At 39.9% G+C, this 22500-nt stretch overlaps 1 protein-coding gene across 8 annotated transcripts in view; it reads right to left on the bottom strand.

Annotated features, from left to right (window-relative positions):
* Positions 1 to 22500, bottom strand: part of inpp4b (inositol polyphosphate-4-phosphatase type II B) — a 256046-nt gene that overhangs the window by 190131 nt on the left and 43415 nt on the right. For 6 of the 8 annotated variants that reach the window (XM_058386150.1, XM_058386137.1, XM_058386138.1 and 3 more), the window contains exons 3-4: positions 22299 to 22417; positions 9655 to 9771 (exon numbers count right to left, since the gene is read on the bottom strand). In XM_058386150.1, coding sequence (XP_058242133.1) covers positions 9655 to 9771; positions 22299 to 22417 — 236 coding nt within the window. Of the gene's footprint in view, positions 1 to 9654; positions 9772 to 11519; positions 11661 to 19059; positions 19287 to 22298; positions 22418 to 22500 lie in introns of those variants that run through there. The other 2 variants (XM_058386142.1, XM_058386143.1) reach the window with 2 other exon arrangements.

Genomic DNA, 22500 nt, shown 5'->3' with positions numbered 1-22500 from the left:
ATGAATGAATGAATGAATGAATGAATGAATGAATGACTGAATGAATGAATGAATGAATGAATGAATGAACGACTGAATGAACAAACACAAACATTTTCACCATTTGACATTTGGACCCTACAATAATTTATCTGACCACGTGTAAACAACTTATCACTTATTATGACTCATTCACACTGTTTCTCATCATTATAATATTATCTCTATAACAGAACCAGTTTCTACAGGTTCATGGAGCTGCTCTTTCAGCACACAGGACTATGGAGATGGAGAGCATTTGATGCGAAGCTATGTAATCATGTCTCAGGAGGATGAAAGGCCATGAAGAAGGTCAGAGCTTTAGAGACAGAGACGGAACAATCCTAAAAAGCTGGATTTTGTCTAACATTCTGACAGACTCACTGGAAGAAGGAGGCACAGGGTCAAGAGGTGCACTGGAATAATACTGAGCACTACATGCAGACTGAATATGGACCACCTAACACAAACGTATGCTCGGTTTAAATGGCTGTGTATGCAGGCTGCTATTAACATAGGTGATATTCAACTCATGGCACCATTATAACATTGAATTGGACATATTATGAGATAACAATTTAAGCAATTTATATCATTAAAAAAAAAAATATATATATATATATATATATATATTTTTTTTTTTAATGATATAAATGAAAGCCTGCAATGCTGTAGAATATTAAAAAAAAATATTATATATATATATATATATATATATATATATATATATATATATATATATATATATTTTTTTTTAATGATATAAATTGCTCCAGACAGGAGCATATATATATGTATATATATATATATATATATATATATATATGCTCCTGTCTGGAGCAATTTATATCAGAGGCTTTAAGGTAAGGAAGAGAAATTACTAGACCTTGTAGAAAAAATACTAAACACTAGCTTACATTTCAGGCCAGTTTATCATTTCATGGTACAAACTGACTGTAAGGAGCAAAATCTTCTAATTATTCAAAATATCTCTATATGTACAATTGAATGGACAGAATGAAATTTTAGTCATAATATTTTTAGGCGCAAGTACAAAATAAATCAACCGATCTAACTCGGACACTCTCGGTACCGCTCCAGTCGAACTCTAGTGCAGTTCAAGTGCAGTAGGAAAGCAAATCAATCCTGAATCAACCCAAATACAGGAAGTGAACTGAACGTACAGGGTGTTTCAGGCTGAGGATGAGCCACACAAGGCAGAAACTGATACTGAACTGAGATTGGGACTGAGTGTGAACACACTGTGTGTGATATATGAAACTACTAATTATCTAGTAAGCACAAAATTTTTAGAATTTCTCCACAAACATGCTAACAATGTGTTCACTTTTTTTATACCCAATGAACAAAAGCGCGACTTTTTTTTTTTTTTTTTTTGGTTCATTTAATTATATGAATCGAAAACAATAAAACAAACCAAACACCAAATAAGTAAAAGTTGTAGAAAAGAAATTATTTATATTCTTGCTCTCTGGTGTCACCCAGATAAAGACGGATTCTATTTTGAGTCTGGTTCATCTCAAGGTTTCTTCCTCATATTTTTTCCTTTGCTATCATTGCCATAAGCTTACTCATTAGGAGTGAATATATATTTAATATCAACCTTTTTATTTTTAAGTCTGTAAAGCTGCTTGGTGACCATGTCCATTGCAATACAAATAAAATTGATTTGTACTAAATCTAGCACTGTGAAAGACCTACACATTGATTTATATAGTAAACAAAAAAAACATATATAATCATATAAGAACATATATTATGCTATCACCTCACAGGAAGGAGGGAGAGACGGGTTGCATTGGCATTTTGTATCCCTACACACAGACAACACATCATCTGAAAGCCCACCAGCACACAATCCATCTGGGATCTGAACCCGAAGCCTCCTACATCTCCAGCAGGAAAGTGCAGAAAAGGCTGTATCCTAATTAACAGAAAGACTCCTGTCAGAGAAAGAAGTCTACAATCGCTAGGCAGAGAGGGAGCGCTGTATAATCTCGGCGGGGGGTTGGCCGTATCATTTATACAAGATCAGATTTAATCTGCTTATCGTGGAGAGCATTAGGGCAACAGCAATCAGCGTTATGCAATAAAGAAGGCCACCGACTACGGCCTACTGCTGTGAGGCTCGCACTCTCACTCTATCTCTTTCTCTTTTTCTCTGTCTCTCTATCCCACTATCTATCATGCACACCATCTATGTTTGTTAATATATATGCATGAGCTTTTGTTTGATCTCCTACATCTCCTGTCCTCCATTCTTCTCTCTCTCTCTCTCTCTGCTCTATCTTTCTCTCTCCCTCTCTCATCTTTGATCTCCTTTCCCACTGCTCCATTTCAACTCATATCAGCCTACATGCTAGGGATTGCTGGCCCTGTGTGTGTGTAGCCAGTACATCAGAGCAACTCTTGTGTGAACAAATCTATATAAGCAGCGCTAATGATCAGAATTTTTGTGTGTGTGTGTGGACAAACACATTTGCAAGCATTAATGTGTGCACGAGATAACAGTATGAATGTGTATGAATACACATTGAAATGGCATGATTTGTCCTACACTTGCTAGAATTATCGTAAACATCAGTGCACTACCTAATTTGCACATGAATTTCCCTACAAGTCGTTTTCATGGACAATTCTGGATTCGGGCACCTGCTCATTCATGCACTGATGTGATCAGCCAATCACATCAATCGATCAATCGTTGCAGAAGCGCAGTGCAGAAAAGCATGCAGATACATGTCAAACATTAGAATAAGTGACTCGAATGTTGGTGCGGAGTTGACTATTATTTATCTAACTGCTGATCTCCTAACACAGCAGTCTCTACAGTTACAGTTCTGCGGGTGGAAAAGCTGTGTCCATGAGAAAGGTCAAAAGAAAATGGCCAAGCTGATAAAATGTACATCAAATAACCACTGTTTACAAGTGTGGAGCAAGCAGGAAAGTATCTCAATCCTATACACAGCAGAAGAAAAGCAGATCAGATTCCACTCCCGTCTAGCCAAGAACAGGAATCTGAGGCTACAGTGAGCTGAGACTCACCTGAGAAACCTGACAGCTGAATATTGGACAGAACTACTAGGCTACAACTGAACCTCTGAGGCTTAGGGATTTGAAGTCATGATCTTTCAATCAGTAGTCCAACATCTTAACCTCCGAGCTACCACTTCCTGCTCATGACCTTGTCTTTTTGCTACTGCAGAAGAAGAAGGCTTAAATACTTTATATGATCACTAAACATACATTACAGCACAGTGGAATTCTTTCTTCATTATCCCAGTTGAGGAGGTTGGGGTCAGGGTGCAGGAATGGTTGGGGGTCCAAAGGTGGCAGCTTGGCAGTGCTGGTGCTTGTATCCTGATCTTCTGATCAACAACCCAGAGCCTTAACCATCTGAGCCACCACTGCCCCATTACTATAACAACTAATTGCAAATAAAACAATTTCTTGTTGATCAAGAGGAATAAATCAGATGATAATCAGTGATGTGGTATCATTAACTCCCCATCGTCTCACATTACCTGGTCGTTGATTATTTTCCTCTATCAGCATGCCATTATTCCTTATCTTACCTTCCCTTAGGGGCTGTGGAGGTTCAAATGGTTAAGGCTCTGAATTGTTGATCGGCAGATTGGGGTTCAAGCCACAACATTACCAAACTCCACTGTTGGGCAATTAAGCAAGGCTCTTTTAAGAGATGCTGTATCATAGCTGCCCATGTGCTCTGACCCCAACTTCCTTGGCTGGGATACGTGAAGAAAAGAATTCCACTGTGCTGTAATGTATGTATGGCGAATAGAATAGAATAGAATAGAATAGAATAGAATAGAATAGAATAGAATAGAATAGAATAGAATATCTTTACTGTCATTGGAACATGTGGCATTTCCAAAGACATTAGGTAAAGGCTTCCTATCCTATTTCTAAGCAGTGATTATATTATATAGATTAGAGAGATTTGCATGTATTGTGTACAGTCTAGTGAATCAGTATCCTGGGTGGAGTCCTGTATGTGTGTGGTATTTGATACATGAACCAGATAGCGTTGGTGTGGCTACAGGTTTTCATTCCATCCAAACAAAAGCCACACCTGACTCTAGTAAAGGCAAGATCAAACAGGTTTAATTAGTTAATTAGTTAATTAATTGATTAAACAGGTAAAATCAGGTGCTTGACTGGAATGAGAACCTGCACTCACACCGGGCCTTTGTCGATAAGATTGGACACTTGTGGGCTAGAGCAAGCTTTTCAAGGACACTGAATCCTGCTGCATGTCCAAAACCAGAAAACTGATCAGGTCACATTGCAAATAACAATGATTTTGATATTACTGGACTTGACTAAATCCATTTACTAATTGTCCATCCAGTGGGGAACAAATGCTCTATGAAGAGAACAACAACAAAAAAAAAACAATCAAAAATTCATACAAATTCTTTGCTCTTTAACTGATATTATGATTGAAAGAAGAAGAAAAAACACAGCAAATCCTTGTGCATGACCTTAGACAAAAATACCACACATTCACAAGGTACGATGTCACTCCCCAGGCTGGAATCATATCCTAACAAAACCTGCATACCACACTCGACGTCTGGGAATTTTTCCGGTTCCTCCTCAAACATTCGCTAATGTTAACAATTTAAACAGCATTTCTAACTTAAACTAGCCGAGAATCCATATGAAGGCAGCATCAGTGGGCAAGCTTATGACAAATCAATGCATTTTAAAACACACAAAGGGACTTCAGATGGATTTATTTTTTTATATATAACAAAGTAAAATAGTCTGAAAACTACCTCCAATAATAACCTTGAACATAACTGAGTGAGTCGTGCAAATGACAAATCTGCGGGCCTGAAATCATGTTGACTTTGATTGAAGGCAGTTAAAAAGCACTCTTGGTGCTCTTGAGTGTGTATCTGAGCACATTTGTCTTCCTCTATCTCCACAATGGCCAAATGTGCGCTGGCTTTGGTTCTGGCTCGTACGAGCGGCGCACCGCCGGTGCATCAGAAATAAGCGCAGCGTGAGGCCAGGAGTACACAGTTCTAAAACAGCTCAGTCACACTCCGAGACAAGAGAAATTACTGTATGATTACCCATGATACCGTTCCACGGGCAGCCGTGACACATTCATTAAAGCAGCGGACAGTGGATAATTGCTTTCTACTGACAACAAGTTGCATGGCCGATAATAGTCTTGACGTTTTAACGGCTCCCTATGGGAGGTAAATGAACACTAAAAGGATGAGAAATCTTATCAGCATTCACCACATGCCTTTCTTCTTCTCTTTTTAATTCTCTTTCTTTCTTTCTTTCCTCATCTCTTTTGCATTCCCCAATCTAATTTCAAGTAATATATAGCCCTGTTAAGTGTTTTATGCCTTTGCACTGGGCCAGGAGCTAATTTCCTAATTGAACCTGGAAGAAAACAAAACAAAGGCTTTTCGGTGGTTCTACGAACAGGAATACACACACACACACACACACCTATGCAGATGTTTACAGTGTCGCCTCAAAGTCTTTTGATCCCCACAGAGATGAGGTGAAATCCCCTGAGTAAATTTTGAAAGGTCAGCAATAACAGGAAGCGTGCAAGATCATTTCCCATGATGCACCGTTTCTCCACCCTGAGAAACTGCTGACCAGAACGGTCGAACATGCAGCCCCTCATCCAAACCCTCCAACCACCCCTGCCCCCCCCAGCACATCCCAAGGCATCCAGAAGCCCTCTCTTTACAATCAGACTCCTGTCACAATCTTCTCGAACACTGCCTTCAGCCTCCTTCTTATTCTCTCTTGTTCTTCCTGCTCACTTATTCATGCGGACTCTGCAGGCTCACTTATTCATGCGAGTTCGCTATGCTTAGTGCCGGAGCTGCAGGCGAGAAGGAAATGGTGCTCAGATGAAACATGAAGTGCAAAGGCTCTGCTTGGGATGTCGAAACACAGGATAGAAAAAGTTATATATTAAAAAAGAAAACCTTCTTTTGTCTTCTGTCAGACAAATGCAGGGTATAAAGTTTGGTATGGTGACTATTTTTCAGGTCACTCGCTGTGCTAGTAATATAGTCATCATCCTAAAAAAGCCATGTGAGCCTGTGGGTGTTCAGGTTTGGGGAAAAACGGCTTTAAAAATATAACTCTCTCATAACACATACTGTTTTGCCTTCTCACGTAGCCTTCTGATCCAGAAAGCAGGATCAAGCAAACACATCCCAGCTGATGGCACTTAAAGGCTCAGAAACAAAGCGTTCAGTAAACTCATCATATCTGCTGGAGCACACGGGGAAGGGAGAATAATGCTGCTACAACCACTGTGAATGAAACAGCTAGAGATCCATATGGAGCCTTCTTATTTGATGTTTCTATCAAATATCTTGTGTGAAGGCATCCCGAGAGATGCAGTGTACAACGACATTCAGCACGCAGCATAGAAAATGTGGCTTAGACACAGTCTTAGTGTCCATGCTGCATGTTATGGAAGATCAAATCCGTCTTTTTGCTTTGGATTTCCCCCACCACATCTGGCTGTTATAGTGCAGATTTCTCTTTAGATTACGTTTTCATTCATTTATACTTCCTCAGAAATCAATTCATTCTGCTGGTGGATCCGGAGACTATCCTAGAAGGTGCTGGGTGATAGATGGAAACACATCCTGGACAAGGAGCTGAGATCATCCCAAGGCATCATGCACATTCATTCACATGCTCGTTTACTGATGAGAAATTTAGACTTAATTTTTGGGAATAATTAGAGACCCAGGAGGAAACCCCCACGAGGAAGTGTGAATCTCAGCACGCAGAGTAACCAGAGCTCAGGCTTGGAGCAGGCAAGCCGGAGCTGTGAGGCTGAAACACTCCCCTGCTGAGCCTATTCATTTTGAAATATAATAAAGTCCAGAGCATCTACGGCACACACAAAACCAACGAGAACAGACATCACTTGACTAGAATCTAGGTTCACTCTCATCCTCCATTCTGCATTTCATCCATAGTGATGATCCTAGCATTAAATAACAAGACGCTAAGCCAGATTTGTTTCAAGAAGTTTTTCTTGACTCATTAGCTGTTATTCAAAAGAAGAAACAACAAGCCCCTTCAGCTAGAACTGTTATCTGTACTCTATGCCCCCCCCATCAAAAATGCAGACAAACTCACAATAATGAAATCATGCAGAAACTGGTGACCTGCTCCAGCTCCAGGCTCATGTTCCTGTGGGATCCTTTGCATGTTTCCCCAATTATCTGGGTACAACTGGATAAAATTCACAACATGACTGTAAATGAACCTGTCCGTCTGTGTAAAAAGTGTAGAAATGGAGGTAGATGGTTTGATTATTTGCAGCCTGACTGGTGCTCAGGCTCCAGAAAAGAAAAAAAGGTACAAACACTTGACACTGGGGTCGTACCAAGGTGGTGGTGGTAGTGGGGGTGTTGGTGTGGTAGCTTAGTGGTTAAGATGTTGGCCTATTGGAAGGTTGAAGGTGAGGTAAATGCTCCTTTTACCTTTTGGATAAAATTTGGTTCATCCCTAGGAGTTCGTTTGTGCCTTTTTCCTGAACAAGTGTGTGTGAGAGGTCAGGCGGGTTTAGGTGGTTGTCTTAGCTTAGTGGTTAAGGTGTTAGACTACTGATTGGAAGGTTGTGTGTTCAAATCCCTGGTCCTTCAAGCTACCACTTGCTGGACCCCTGAGCAAGGCTTTTAATACTCAGTTGTATAAAATGAGATAAGTTGCTCTGGAAACGGGCATCTGCCAATTGCCAGAAATGTAAATGTCATAATCTGTGCTCTGTTTGGGGTTACCACAGCTACCATGTAGTTGATTAGGTTTTTATTTACATTTTTAAATCCTTCGTAATGTAACCCTCCCATTTTATACAGGCTTGTGACCAGCACTGAGAGTTAACTCCCTGGGAATTGAACCTGAGCCATTGCAGAGCGCAGGATCACGGCACTGGACCACCAAGAATACGTCTTCCCAGGTGTAGGGGAAGTATAATCGAACCTTAAAATCCAGGGTTGTGCCCATTATACTGTGTATTCAGATACACATATTTACCTTATAGTAAGACTTAATAAAGAAACTAGACAGAATCTCCTTAATGAACGTGCCTGCGAGGGCTGATGGTATCATAATAAAGTCTTAATATATTCGTCAGTTCTGTTGTTAGTAGCGCCGTACATGGCATAAGGATTGGAAAGCATGGCTGCACTGTCAGTCTCTGAAATGAGACATTAATAACAAACTCGTGTTCATTAGACATGCACTGCAGAGGCCAAACAAGGTTACGCTTTCCAGAGAGCAGGAGGGAGCGCTCCAGCGTCGCTCTTACATTAGTGCTAGCCGGATATCAAGCCGAGCTTGGTGCTTGTGCACGCTGGACCATTGGGTCTGAATGGAGCAGAACAGCGTCTATTAACACCGTCCATCTAATTACGGCTTGCATCTCTGATATCTCCTGTACTGAACTTAATGACCATAAAGCTATTTAAAAAGCCACCGTGTAGCCCATCGGATAGCGGTGATAGGTGGAGCTGTAATTAAAGATCCAATTAGGAAAAGGAGATAGTTTGTGATACTGTAGCAACAGAGGCCTTCCCTCAAGACATAAATAAAAGCAAATGAACCTGATGTGTGGCATCACTGAGGAATGTGTTTGTTCAGAAGGACGACCTTAAGAGCAGCAATTTAATTAAAACGTCGCTACGTCGGACACGGACCCTGTGCTTAATGCAGCTTCGTTCCGACTGTTCCCGAGGTTAATTAAAACGAACAAGCAAACAAGCATGTAAAACCGTCCCGTCGAGAGCATGCCGATTTGCCGTGACAATCCTGATCCTCTTAGAACATGATGAATTTAATAGAGCATCTTTTACAGCTCGCATACAGTACACTAGCGGATATATTTTGTTGCTGCAATCGTAAAGACTGTCTACCTACACATCCCAGGATTCGATCCGTAATATGATTATGTTAGAGACAGCATCAGAAAAATGGAGGACAAGATATCGAAGACAAAGGATGGAAGTGGATTTTTGGGAAAGTCAGGAAATCAGGTGGTGAAATTTAATTTCATGGCACGTTAACCACCCAAAATAGTAATTGATGATGATAAATCATGCAATATATTACATAATAAAAGGTTGATTTTGGGTTTTCTTCACTAAAACAGACCTGGGTCTGATACAGAAGACAGAATACATATATATATATATATATGGGCTCTGCCTCATTCTCTTTCATTTCTCTAGCTACAAGCTAGGGGTCATGCATGCTTTATATTGTGGGTTACTTGTGAAGGATGGAACATTTTTTCACTGCTCACAAAAAAGAAAAAATCCCAGATTCACAACAGGATCATAATCATATATATGTTTCTTTTTAACTCCCAGGATTTTCTGAGCCCGGAACTATAAAACACAGTCACTTAAATCTGTGTGAAGGGTATTTAAAGAGCGGAACATGCTTGTCATATTATAAAAGAAAGAAAAGTACATTAATGCAATTGAAAAACTCTTTTCATTTCCTCTGCGCAGATTCACTGAAGGGGATCTGGCTCAGAATGAGCACACACAAAAAAAATAAAATGGCTCTGGTGCTACTTACCATCTGGTGGTGCTTGTCCTTCACATCATAGACGCTGAGCTTGATGAGGCTGTCCTCGTAGACGGGCCAATCGGGCGACAAGCTCACACCAGTCAGGAACACAGGATCTCTTGTTCCCTGCCAGGAGAGAAAAGACAACATGGAGTTTTTTAGAGAAAGGGTCTCGGAAACTTAGGGGCTGCTGAGTGAGCTAACAGCTGTGCACAGTTCGCTACACAGACAGGAGCTCGATCTCCATTCGGCTCCAGAGCGAGAGAAGAGAGTTCATTTGCAGGAAGGCCTCAGGGGGTTGGGGGGGGGGACATGGCTACAATCTGACTACAGTGTAATGGAGATAGACAAGCATGAATAGCTACATGAGAACTTTGCGAGCATTTATCTAGACCAGGACTCGGGGTGAAAAAAGAAAGACACCCTACTGTGCTAAACCAGAATCCACTCCAGCTCAAACAGCATCTGTTTATACTTCGAGACCTCAGAAGCTCTGAGAGCTGGCTTCAGATCAGTTTCCCAGAATGCCATGCTCCTCTGATGTGGGCAAACATGGTACATTCTGACCACTCTGGGACCCTGTTCTCAGGGGAACGAAGCATTTATTCTGGCACTTCCTCACTCTGAGGGGTGTGTCAGGAACAAGATCCTTGAGAGATTGAGTGAAGAGGGATAATGAGCTGCAATTACACATATAAACCCATCCCACAAACACACACACCTAAACATCCAGTAAACACTACACTACACTACACTACACTACACACACACAGCAAGCCATTTACGTGAAAAATCTCCCATCTTGGGTGTGATAACGCTCTGAAACTCTGTTCACGAACAAAAGCAGATCTGCAATTAGTCAAGCCAGGATCGATAACTGCACAGTCTATCTATTTAGTTATCCGTTTATTGATGTTGCCCACGTCTTATTCTTTGCAGAGTATCACTCTTTCAGTGTTTTGAGGAGATTGCGGAAGAAATCGACAGACTGAAGGCAGAAGCAGGAAACCGGCATCAGTGGAGGAGAAAAAGGAAGGGAAAGACACAGCACAAGATTGCAAACATAACTAATTAGAACGAGAAAATGCAAGTCACAGATAGTCAAACAACTTCATTTTACTTTTTTCTGTTCATGAAAAATATTCTGCTTTTCAAAGCCTACTGAAGATTACAGCCTACTATATTAAGAAAATAATTCTAATTAGCTCATTTTCAACTGTTATTCTGTATATCTTTCAGTTTCAGTAGCTACATGTGGGTAAAATGTTGGATTACAGAGCAGAAGACTGTGTGTTCGAATCCCATCACTGCCAGGCTGCTACACCTGGGCCCCTGAGCAAGGCCCTTAACCCTCAGTTGACTCAAATAAAGGTGGAGAAGAGAATCTGCCTAAAATAAATATCCTTTTAAAAACTCATCTTTACTCAGGAATCTTTTTCTTAAAGCTCTGACCAACACAGCTTGAACAAAGGTCCAAGTCTCAGTTACTCATATTCACTACACCTGTTCACTTTATAGTCTAAAATACTAGCTCTTATAAAACAAGTCTTAATGACAACAAAAATTGAGAAAAGAATAAAAATTGTACGTTACTTAGAATTGTGTTAAAATAATTGAAAATAGTATTTTAAAATGTTTTGCCTTTAAATTTTATATATATATATTACATAAACCCAGGCTTTATAAAACACCCCTTAAATAAAACACCCACCCCACATCTCTAATATTCTTTCTTAACAACCCACAAATCCTCAGAAATGGGTCAGAAATGGGTTAAAACTCTTTACTCTTTCACTAAACACCCCGAGTGCCTGCGGTGTGGTGCCATCGCCTCTACAAAACCGACGCCAATGCTAATGTCATGCCACACTCACCAGCATGCCTGCAGCAGACAGAGCGGACACACGGAAGGATGATGGATGAGTGGACAGTTCAGATAAAACGTCCACAATCAAAGTGATCAGTGAGGCGGTCTTCGTTTTCTGCTGGGCTGCTGTTTACTGTGCAGCAGGGAATCTGCTCTACAGCTCTGGAGTCTGCTTAATGGACCCTCCTCACCACTAATGGCTGGAGTACATTTAAAAAAAAAGAAAAAATGCTGAGCTGAGTTTCTGTGTGTGTGTGTTTGTGTGTGTGTGTGTGTGTGTGTTGTTGTCGGTAGGAAGGCACAGGGGTGGAGGAACAACTTAGAGACGTCCCAAAGCGTCCAACTTGTTCTAAACACACATGCATGATGAAGCACACATTTACACATTTCCATAGAGTTTAAACACAGGATAAACACACACACACACACACACACTCAGCATTTACTCATTTATTTTATTTTATTTTATTTGCAAAGTAGTGAGCATATGACGTCAAATCCCATGGCTCGTCTCCTCTCAGAGACATTTTTAGAACGGGATTTTCCCCTAAATCCAGCAGATTAAGAGAGCTGAATACCTCTCTTTCTACACACACACACACACACACACACTGCCATAAATGTCCATAAACATGATTTCTCTTCGTGCCATTCCCATACTGTACTTACTGTGTAAGAGTTTCCATTTTAACAAGGCTTTGCTGTGTCAATGTCTACACACACACACACACCTTAATTCAGGCTCTGTGAAAGTTTACGACATGTAAAATGTTTTTTTAAATTAATCTTCTCTGAATGATTGTACAACACACAGACACACTTCAACTCAGCCTCCACACAGAACATCATTTACTCTCCAGTCACCACCAACACACCACACTGCTTACACATTTCTTTCAAGGCGAGACAAATATTAGCTGTTTGACTCACTGCTTGGCTCACACAGATCTCTCTCTCTCTCCTCTTCTCTCTCTCTCTCCTTTTCTCTCTCTCTAGCTCTCTCTCTCTCTCTCTCCTTCCTGCATTTGAGTTCACTAATTTATCACCACACACCCATTGAAACTGTAATTGACCCATGTCCTCTTGTCCTCCTAATTTGGCTGAGACGGAATTTTCATTTATTTGTATGATTTCATTAAAGGTTTATGGTTTGCCCGTTTTTGCTGACGTGCTTCATTTCGAAAACAACTCCGAAAACAACACTGAAGAAAGGTCAAAAAGAAAAGGCAGAAAAAGACGGACAGAACACTAACGAGGGTTGAACTTGCACAGAGCCAGAGACGTGGAGAAACAAAAAAAAAATAAATAGATTTTGGTAAATTCTCCCTGAAAAAAATAAAGTGTGAGGCAGAAGAAAAGTGTTTATTTAATCACAAGCTAGCTTTGGATTTATTTATTTATTTATTTATTTATTTATTTATTTATTTATTCATTTATTCATTCATTCATTCATTATCTCATTTTAGGTCACGGTTCAGAAAGTTTAGTCAGCAGACCAACATGGAGTCATGACCTGTAGATAAGATCCGGCAATTTAATAATTGGCAATTTAATAATTGATTTATTTGTTTGGTTGATGGTTAATGCTAAAGATGTTACAGTGCTGAAGATCATCAACTACATCAACTGTTTTATGTAGCTAAAAATGTAAAATAAATAAATAAAATAAATAAAATAAAAAAATGTTTTTTAAATAAATAAATAAATAAATAAATAAATAAATAAATAAATAAATAAATAAATAAATGATATATTCCTAAATTGTCTATTCTTATTATTGTTCTTGTTTTTGTAATTTTATTTTATTTTGTTTGGTGAATTATTTCGGCGGTAAGGGTCATCATGGGGGAAAAGTTATAACCTTACTTGTATAAAGTCTTCTGTTAAAGCTTGGAAAAAAATTATAAACAAATATAATGAAAAAAATAAAAATAAAAAATGTAAAAATAAAAAAAATAATAAAATAAAATAAAAAAATTCAACAATTGTCATTGAACGTAGCAATAATAATAATAATAATAATAATAATAATAATAATAATAATAATAATAATAATTGGCTTATTTATTTATTTATTTATTTATTTATTTATTTATATTTTCCTCTCAGTTTGATCACCAGCCAATTCCCGCCCACCAGCCAGCTGTCCCCAATCACACCACACACTGAGGGTGAAAACTAACATATAACCCCTGTGTCATTTTAAACTTCCTCTCTTCTTTGCATCACAGAATATCACTCAGGGAAATGCTCCATCTCCCCTCTTCTTTAAAGGTTCATACACACCTGACCTTCACACCCACATGTGCTTGTTATACATCTCATTCCGGATTTATCTCTTCTTCTGTTATGCTAACCTCCACTCTTCTCGGAAGGCCTTCTAGCATGGCTATGTGGATTTGTGATCATTCAGCTACAAGAGCGTTACTGATGTTGGGATGGTGAGGAGGTCTGGGGTGCAGTTGGTGTTTCAGTTCATCCCAAAGGTGTTCATTGGGGTTGAGTCAGAGTTAGAACTGTGTGCTCTCGACTCCAACCTTAACACCATGCTCACTGTCTACACAGCTGCATTGTCGTGCTGGAACACCTCTTAGTTCCACTGAAGGTGAATCTAGATAATAAGCTACAGCAAACAAAGCCATTCTACACAACTGTGTCTGTGGGTCTGAACATCAAACAGCATATACAGTATGAGCTCACAAACACCAATAAAAGAGAGAGAGAGAGAGAGAGAGAGAGAGAGAGAGAGAGAGAGAGAGAAAAAGAGAGAGAGAGTACAGCAATGAATGAAACATATCCCAGGTATAGAAGTTGGGGGTCAGAGCGCAGGGTCAGCCATGATGCAGCACTAGAGAGGGTTAAGGGCTTTGCTCAGGGGCCCGACAGTGGCAGAAATGGACATGATGGAGCTTCAACCCCTAACCTTCTGATCAACAACCCAGATCCTGAACCACTTGATCTACCACTGCTAATTATTTACACTCCTAGTATGCAAAACACTTCCAAGAAGGCAAATCTTCTATACTAACTTCTGTACAACTTACTTATGCATAATCTTAGAAGTTCTTTAAGGATTCACTAGATAGTTACTGGCTCTTAGCTTTCCAAAAAGTGTGTGTTTTATATATAGAACTTTAAGAGGGACAACCACAGAACCATTAAGGACATCTCTCTTGTAGTTCCTACCATTAACTCCACACATGAGAGGGGAAAAAAAGCTGTATAAACTCTGAACTGCCAGTTTATTAGGTACTAGATTGGTGTGCCTAATAAATTGGTAATTCAGTGTATGAGGGTTTTTTTTCTTTTTCTTCTTTCATTACAATTTCCCCTTGTGAAGAAACAGCCTAAGGACCAGTGTAATATCCCACCACATTTTATGTCAGCTTGTTAAAACTGGTGTTTATAGTTTCAGCTTTAATATGACTATAAATTAGATTGTAAAACCAAAACAATCTGAAGCAGGCCTATTATCCAGCTTTGGAAAAAAAAAAGAAAAGGTGAAGGTTGTAAAATGCTTGCCTTTTTTTTCCCCTACAGAATCCTGGAGTTTGTCGAGTGTGTTGGAATTATATGCCATTTTTATCCATATTTATATATAATCAAGATCTTTAATGCTCCAGGATGTAACCTCTGTGTGGCCAGAGTCTGAGCTTACAACTAATACAGTGTCTCACCAATACAGCAACACTGGAACCAATGCATCGGGTTTGAATGGGGCAGTTTTCTTACCCTGACCCATCCTGCCTTTTGGTTTCTGACTAATCCCATCTTTTGCTGCAGAGTATTGTCTGGGATTTTTCAGGATAGGGAATGAAAATGGGGGCAGCAGTGGTTAGCATTGTTGCCTCACAGCAAGAAGGTCCTGGGTTCGACTCCTGGGTTCGAACAGACAGGGGCCTTGCTGTGTGAGTTTGCATGTTCTCCCCGTGCCTGCGTGGGTTTACTCTGGTTTTCTCCCACAGTCCAAAAACATGTACATTAGGTTGATTGGTAATTCTAAATTGCCCATAGGAGTGAGTGTGTGTGGTTGTCTGTCTATATGTGTGGCCCTGTGATGGACTGGTGACCTGTCCAGGGTGTACCCCTGCCAATGTGTGCTGGGATAGGCTCCAGCAGATCCCCGTGACCCTAATTAGGAATAAAGCGGGTATAAAAAATGGATGGATGGATGGAATGAAAATGGCTTTTCTCTCTACGCCGTCGTGAGTGTCCATGAGCTCTGCGGTCATTTGTGCGTCCAGCAGTTGTGTGATATCTGAAAAGAGTGGCTCCATGCGTCTTAAAGTCCGGTATGGTTGCCATGGTGAGGACACCTGGACACTTAGGTTAAACTAGCCGTCATTGGTGGCATGTAAGATACAGTACATTTCGGGACTTATGCAAACTCTTCCGAGCATTTTACAATTTCTCCTGGGTTTTCCGTTTCTTCCATCAGTCTGGCAGAACAGATGTGTGTGAAGTGTGCTGTCATGGTTTTTTATGAGCCAAGCAGCCATGCAGCATTGACAAGAGTCTCCACACACTCAGCACTGAGCACTCGGCTTGTTCTGACTGCCTGAGCACACAGCTCAATTAGCACAGCCTGCCGCTAAAGTTTGCTAATAACTTGCTGACAATTTGTATTGTTCAGAACTAACACGGACTGGTGTGTGTGTGAGTGAGTGTGTGTGTGTGTGTGTGTGTGATGTCTAAGTTTCAGTTGTGTCACCTGATGGTAAATGTCTTTTCTCCATTATTTCATTTTTTTTTATCCTTTCCTTCTATCTGACTTGATTCCTGGCTGCTTTACTTGCTCATGTATTCTCCTCTGTATTTTCTTCTTTCTCCTTTCCATCTTTATTCTTTCTGTTTAATTCTAATCCTTTTTCAGTCTGTCCATTCTTTCTTAATTCCTTCCTTTGTTTCTTATTCCTTCCTTCCTTCCTTCCCCCTTTCCTTGTTCTTTCCTTCTTTATTCTTTCCTACTTTCTTTATTATTTCCTTCTTATTTCTGTCTTAATTCCTTCCTTTTTCCTTTAATCTTTCTTTCTTTATTCTTTCCTTGTCTTTATTCCTTCCAGTTTTATTCTCTCTTTCTTTATTCCTTCTTTCCTTATTCTTTCATAATTTATTCTTTCATCCCTTCTGTATTCATTCTTTCCTTTTTTATTGTCCTTTCTTTCTTTATTCCTTGCTTCATTCTTTCCTTACTTCTTTATTTCTCCTTTCCATTTTCTTTTCTTCTTAATTCCTTCCTTCATTCTTTATTCTTTCCTTATTCTTTAATTCTTTATTCCTTCCTTGTCTTTATTCTTTCTTTCTTTCTTTCTTTCTTTCTTTCTTTCTTTCTTTCTTTCTTTCTTTCTTTCTTTCTTTCTTTCTTTCTTTCTTTCTTTCTTTCTTTCTTTCTCTCTCTCTCTCTCTCTCTCTCTCTTATTTATTCCTTCCTTCCATCCTTATTTCACTGCTTCCTTCTTTGCTGATTTACTAAATAACTTTATTGTTGATGTAATTTTTACTACCTTTCATCCATATTCATGAATTAACTTCCTTATTGACCAAATTGCTTCCTTCCTCACATGTCTTTCCTTCCTTCCTTCCTTGCTCAGTGACTTACTTATGTAAAGCTATTACATGAATTACTTATGTATCAACTTATTACTGTATTTATTAAGATATTTACTTAATAGTTTAACTTAATTGCTATTCGGTGAACTGGACCTGTAAAGCTTTGGCTAATTGTACTCTGTTTCTGGGTTGATTGGGGGTGAGTGGGGTGAACATGGCAGTTTGGAAAATCCCTCTTTACAGCACGAAAGTCCAAACAGACCACAAGCTGCTAAAAAAACTGCTGAGTTGTTATTTACAGAGAAGTGGGTAAGGATGGGAATGTCAGCACTCGAGATGTAGGTAACAACATCTATAAAGAACGTTGCATGCTGGATAAAAGCCTTTATTATTGCCACATATACATTACAGCGGATCTGTTTTTTCACATATCCCAGCTGAGGAAGTTGGGGTCAGAGCACAGGGGCAGATATGATACAAGGAGGGTTAAGAGCCATGCTCAGGGGCCTGACAGTGGCAGCTTGGCAGTGATAGGACTTGAACCCAAACCTTCTGATGAACAACCCAGAGCCTGAACCACTTCCACTGCCGATTATTTACACTACTAGGATGCAAAACACTTTGAGAATCTGCCAAGACAGATTCTCTGGATAGTTAGCTTTCCAAAAGTGTGTGTTTTATATAAGAACTTTAAGAGGGACAACCAAAGAACCATTTCTCTAGTACAGTAGTTCCTACCATTAACTCCATGCATGAGCTGTATAACTCTGTTAATTCAGTGTATGAAAGAACCCAGATGCTTAAGCACTTGAGACACCACTACACCATTTCCCGCCAGATTTTTTTCGTTATCTGAGGATGCTATCTGAGTAGCACTGTGGCAAGACTACATTCTCGTAATCAAGCGAGAACGTAACAGAAGTCAACACACATCACACATGAGACAGAAACCTCCAACATCTTTGTCTCGGTTTTATTTAGCGACAACAAAGCTAGCATCATCAGATATTATGACTCGTTCTCAACCAGTCCACCAGTGCGATAGATAGAATGTTTCAGGCTTACAGAAGATCTCCACGCTCGTTTCTTCTGATGAATCATGAACGAAGCCTGCAAGCTACAGAGAGTGTGATGAGAAACGTAAGACTGTCATCAACCACTCAGTGTAGCTAAGGTTCAAAAACAAGACCCAGCTGCTACGACCAGACCCCTGGTGAGAAAGCCAACAAATGGCAATGATCTCTCTCTCTCTCTCTCTCTCTCTCTCTCTCTCACACACACACACACACACACAAACCCACACACACACACACATGCTTCCAGGCTATAAGTTAGACAGCAGCTGCAGCCACATTCCTTCCTGAGCGCTAACGTAAGGCAAAGCTCTGCCTCTTGCCTACCGACAGCCGCTGGAGAACGCCGAAAACTCGCACGTCTCTTGCCGAAAATCTCACCTCTCTCTCTGAGTACGAACTAAAAAAGAAAACACAAGTAACCCACTCACCTTCCCTGAATGGATTACAGAGCTATTAAAGATCAAGCAGAGCAATAATTAACCTCCCATACACAGGAACATGATTCAAATTTAATATAAAATTAATCTCCGAAGGCGTCTTGATTCATTCTGCTTATAGGAAGTCTTTAAATATAATTATACCGTTAAATAATGAGATGGAATTTTATAATGAAGAGAAGTGTCAAACATTTGTAAGGAAATGAAATAACATAAAGGGGGAAAAAAATGGCAGTCCTTTTATTATTACTGAATCAGTGCATCGCTGAAATATTTGAGTGATTCAGAGCCAAAACTTTTAAGCTTAGTGCTAGTACTGAGTAGTATGAGGATTATAAAATTGCAGCCAAAGATATATATATATATATATAAAGTTTAGGATCTTCATCAAAACAACGAGGAAGTCTGTGACAGGGGACGAAACTGAATGAAAAAACAGAAGGAAGTGCAAATAGATATATTAAAGCATGTGAAGTTCACCTACCCTCCTCTTAGACCTTCCAAAACACCAGGCCATGTCCACTGGCCACTCAGTCCAGAGTCCAGCTTGTCCTTAAACCCTTAAACTCTCTCCATATGTTGTGCTAAAATACTAACACGCTATGTGAGGATAAAAGAGCCAATCAATGCTTTATAGCTGCAGAATGCTTAGTGGATGCCCAATTTAGCATTAGCGTTTATCAGGAGTTCCCACTGCACACACACACACATACACACTCACATACAGCTAAGCTGCAGTCTGAGTAGACATAAGAGCAGCGCTCTCTCTCTCTCTCTCTCTCTCTCTCTTTCCTCTGGCAAATCTCATTTAGAGGGGAATAGAGTTTTCTTTGTGCACTCATGAGGGACAGTCAGCCCATGTGGTGGAAGAGGGGAGGAAGAGAAAGGAGGGACGAAGGGAGGGAGAAAATCAGAGTGAGGTGGGATTGGGGGTGTGGGATACTTCTATGAAACTGTGTATGTGTGTGTGTATCCTAACAGGGCAAAGGGCATGCCCAGCTGTTGCCAAGAAATATGACTGAGGACAGAAACCCTGCTGCAGCCGAACTGAGGTGTTTTATTTGTTTTTCTACCACAGAGCTGCTGAACTCATCGCGTCCGACTCGGCTGAAGGTGTGGATTCGTTTCCTGTGACAGCGGCTGTGGCTGTAGGGCAGCTGGAAGACAAATCCTGGGTTTAAACCGAGGCTTTAAACAGTTCTAACAGATATTTGTTAGGTATATGCGAGCTTTTCTGTAAGGACAGGTTTGTGGAACATGTTTTTGGAAGGAGTCTCCAGTATCAGCACTTCATAAAAAAATGTAAAAAAATAAATAGAAAGTCAGAGGTAAAGCCGAAACCCTCAAGTTGTCCACTATAGGACGGAGGAGTTTGTTGAGTTTGTTGCGACAAGCAGCATCTTTTATTGTCTTATTAACTTGTCTTATGACAGAAAAAGATGAGTGTTTATAGCTGTTATAACATGACTGATGTGATAACTTATATCTCAGATATTCCCCAAGATTAAATGTAACTGAAAATGGACAAAAAGTGTATAGTTTAAGGAATAAAAAATAAAATTAAAAATTCACACTGATGCACTATAAGGGGAAAAAATACACAAGGCTTACTACAGGATGATAAACAAATCCAATAAATAAATAAATAAATAAATAAATAAATAAATAAATAAATAAATAAAATGTATTATTAAAATAATAAATACTAAATATATTTAATAATATATATAATTTTAATATATTATTAAAATATAATTTATTTTTATTATTTTCCAATAACTGCATGTACCCAAATGATTTATTCTTTATATGGTATGTTTGTGCCCTCCCACCCCCACCCTCTGAAAAACCAATACACCCCTGTCCATCATCCAAAAAATGACCACCTTCTAGCTGTATATTTTTTCCTAGTTTGTTCTCAGGACAGCGAAGACAAAAAGTCCTTCAAAAAAAAGTAATGAGGTCATTAGTGAAGAGTTTCTGAGCTGTGGTGCTCCGTGCTGCATCAGTAGAACAGAATGCTCTGAATTATAATATGAATCAAGTCTGAGCAGCATCTGTATTTCTGCTGGGTTTAACCCCGTAGTGGCTGCTGCTGCTTTACAGAGTTCGACAGTGGGATCATTTTACACTCTACTTTATTCCACTCTGTTTCATTAATACCCACATGGTCCTAATTCTGCACGTCTCTGCACGCTAATTCATCCAGCTAGTGAAAGAAAGCTCTACTGTCAGCCAGATGTGCCTCCGACGCTCATGTGTGTGTGTGTGTGTGTGTGTGGTGAGATTCAGAAAGAGTAGATTGTGATGTAGGTGCAGCACAATACTTTGTTTAAACAACTTAGCCTTCTTATCAGAAAACCTACAAGAACAATGAGAAAGGATACAGAGCCTGAAAACAATCTCCCTGGATTTTCTTACTCTCTCAAACACACACATGCACACACACACTCTCTCACAAACTCTCTCTCTCTCTCTCTCTCTCTCTCTCACACACACACACACACGCATATGCTCACACGCAATCTTACAAACTTACAAATACACACACACACTCTCAAACACACACACTCAAACATACACACTCACACAATCTCTCACACACACTCACACATGCACACACACACACACACACACACTCAAACATACACACTCACACAATCTCTCACACACACTCACACATGCACACACACACACACACACTCAAACATACACACTCACACAATCTCTCACACACACACACACTCAAACATACACACTCACACAATCTCTCACACACACTCACACATGCACACACACACATACACACACACACACTCAAACATACACACTCACACAATCTCTCAAACACACACACACACTTTCACAAGCACTCTCTCTCACATATGCTCACACGCAATCTTACAAACTTACAAATACACACACACTCTCAAACATACACACTCACACAATCTCTCACACACACTCACACATGCACACACACACACACACAAACATACACACTCACACAATCTCTCACACACACTCACACATGCACACACACACACACACTCAAACATACACACTCACACAATCTCTCACACACACACACACACACACACTTTCACAAGCACTCTCTCTCACATATGCTCACACACAATCTTACAAACTCACACACACACTCACAAAACTCTCTCTCTCTCACTCATGTACACACAATCTCACAAACTCACACACACACCCTCATACACACTCTCACACGTACACACAATCGTACAAACTCACACACACACTCTCTCATACACACTCTCACACATGTACACACAATCTTAAACACAATCTCGCAAACACACACACTCACAAACTTACAAACACACACTCTCACACATGTACACACAATCTCACCAACTCACACAAACTTTTACAAACCAACACACACACTCACTCTCACTCTCACATGTACCTACAATCTCACACACACATTCTCTCTCTCACACATACTCTCACAAAAACAGCCACGCACACCAACATACACACACAGACAGCCCCAAACACACACACACTCATAAAATATTCAACACACACACACAGAGAGAGAGAGAGAGAGAGAGACATATTTTTTCAATCTGCTTTAAGTATCTGGCATGTACTTGAAAACCCTTTTCAGTGTTTGGTATAAAAAACTGCTTAGTTGAGAGTGATGGAAAAGTGTGTGTGTGTGTGTGTGTGTGTGTATTGTCTTACCTCCACCACCTCTGTGCAGGCATACGCGATGATTCCCTGCTCGTGAGCATCCAGCACAGCCACCTGCACCAGCGCGTTGGGCTTCCTGTCCTTGAACTCTGCCAGCAGCTCTCTACATGCTGACAGACAGAGAGAGAGAAACACAGAGAGACAGAGAGCAAAGGTTGGTGAACAGAGTAATAGCTTTCTGAACACAGGACAC

Source organism: Hemibagrus wyckioides, linkage group LG03 (assembly GCF_019097595.1).
Source record: "Hemibagrus wyckioides isolate EC202008001 linkage group LG03, SWU_Hwy_1.0, whole genome shotgun sequence".
NCBI lineage: Eukaryota > Metazoa > Chordata > Actinopteri > Siluriformes > Bagridae > Hemibagrus > Hemibagrus wyckioides.
The sequence above is the reverse complement of the archived record's forward strand: the minus strand, read 5'-3'. Positions and strand labels throughout refer to the sequence as shown.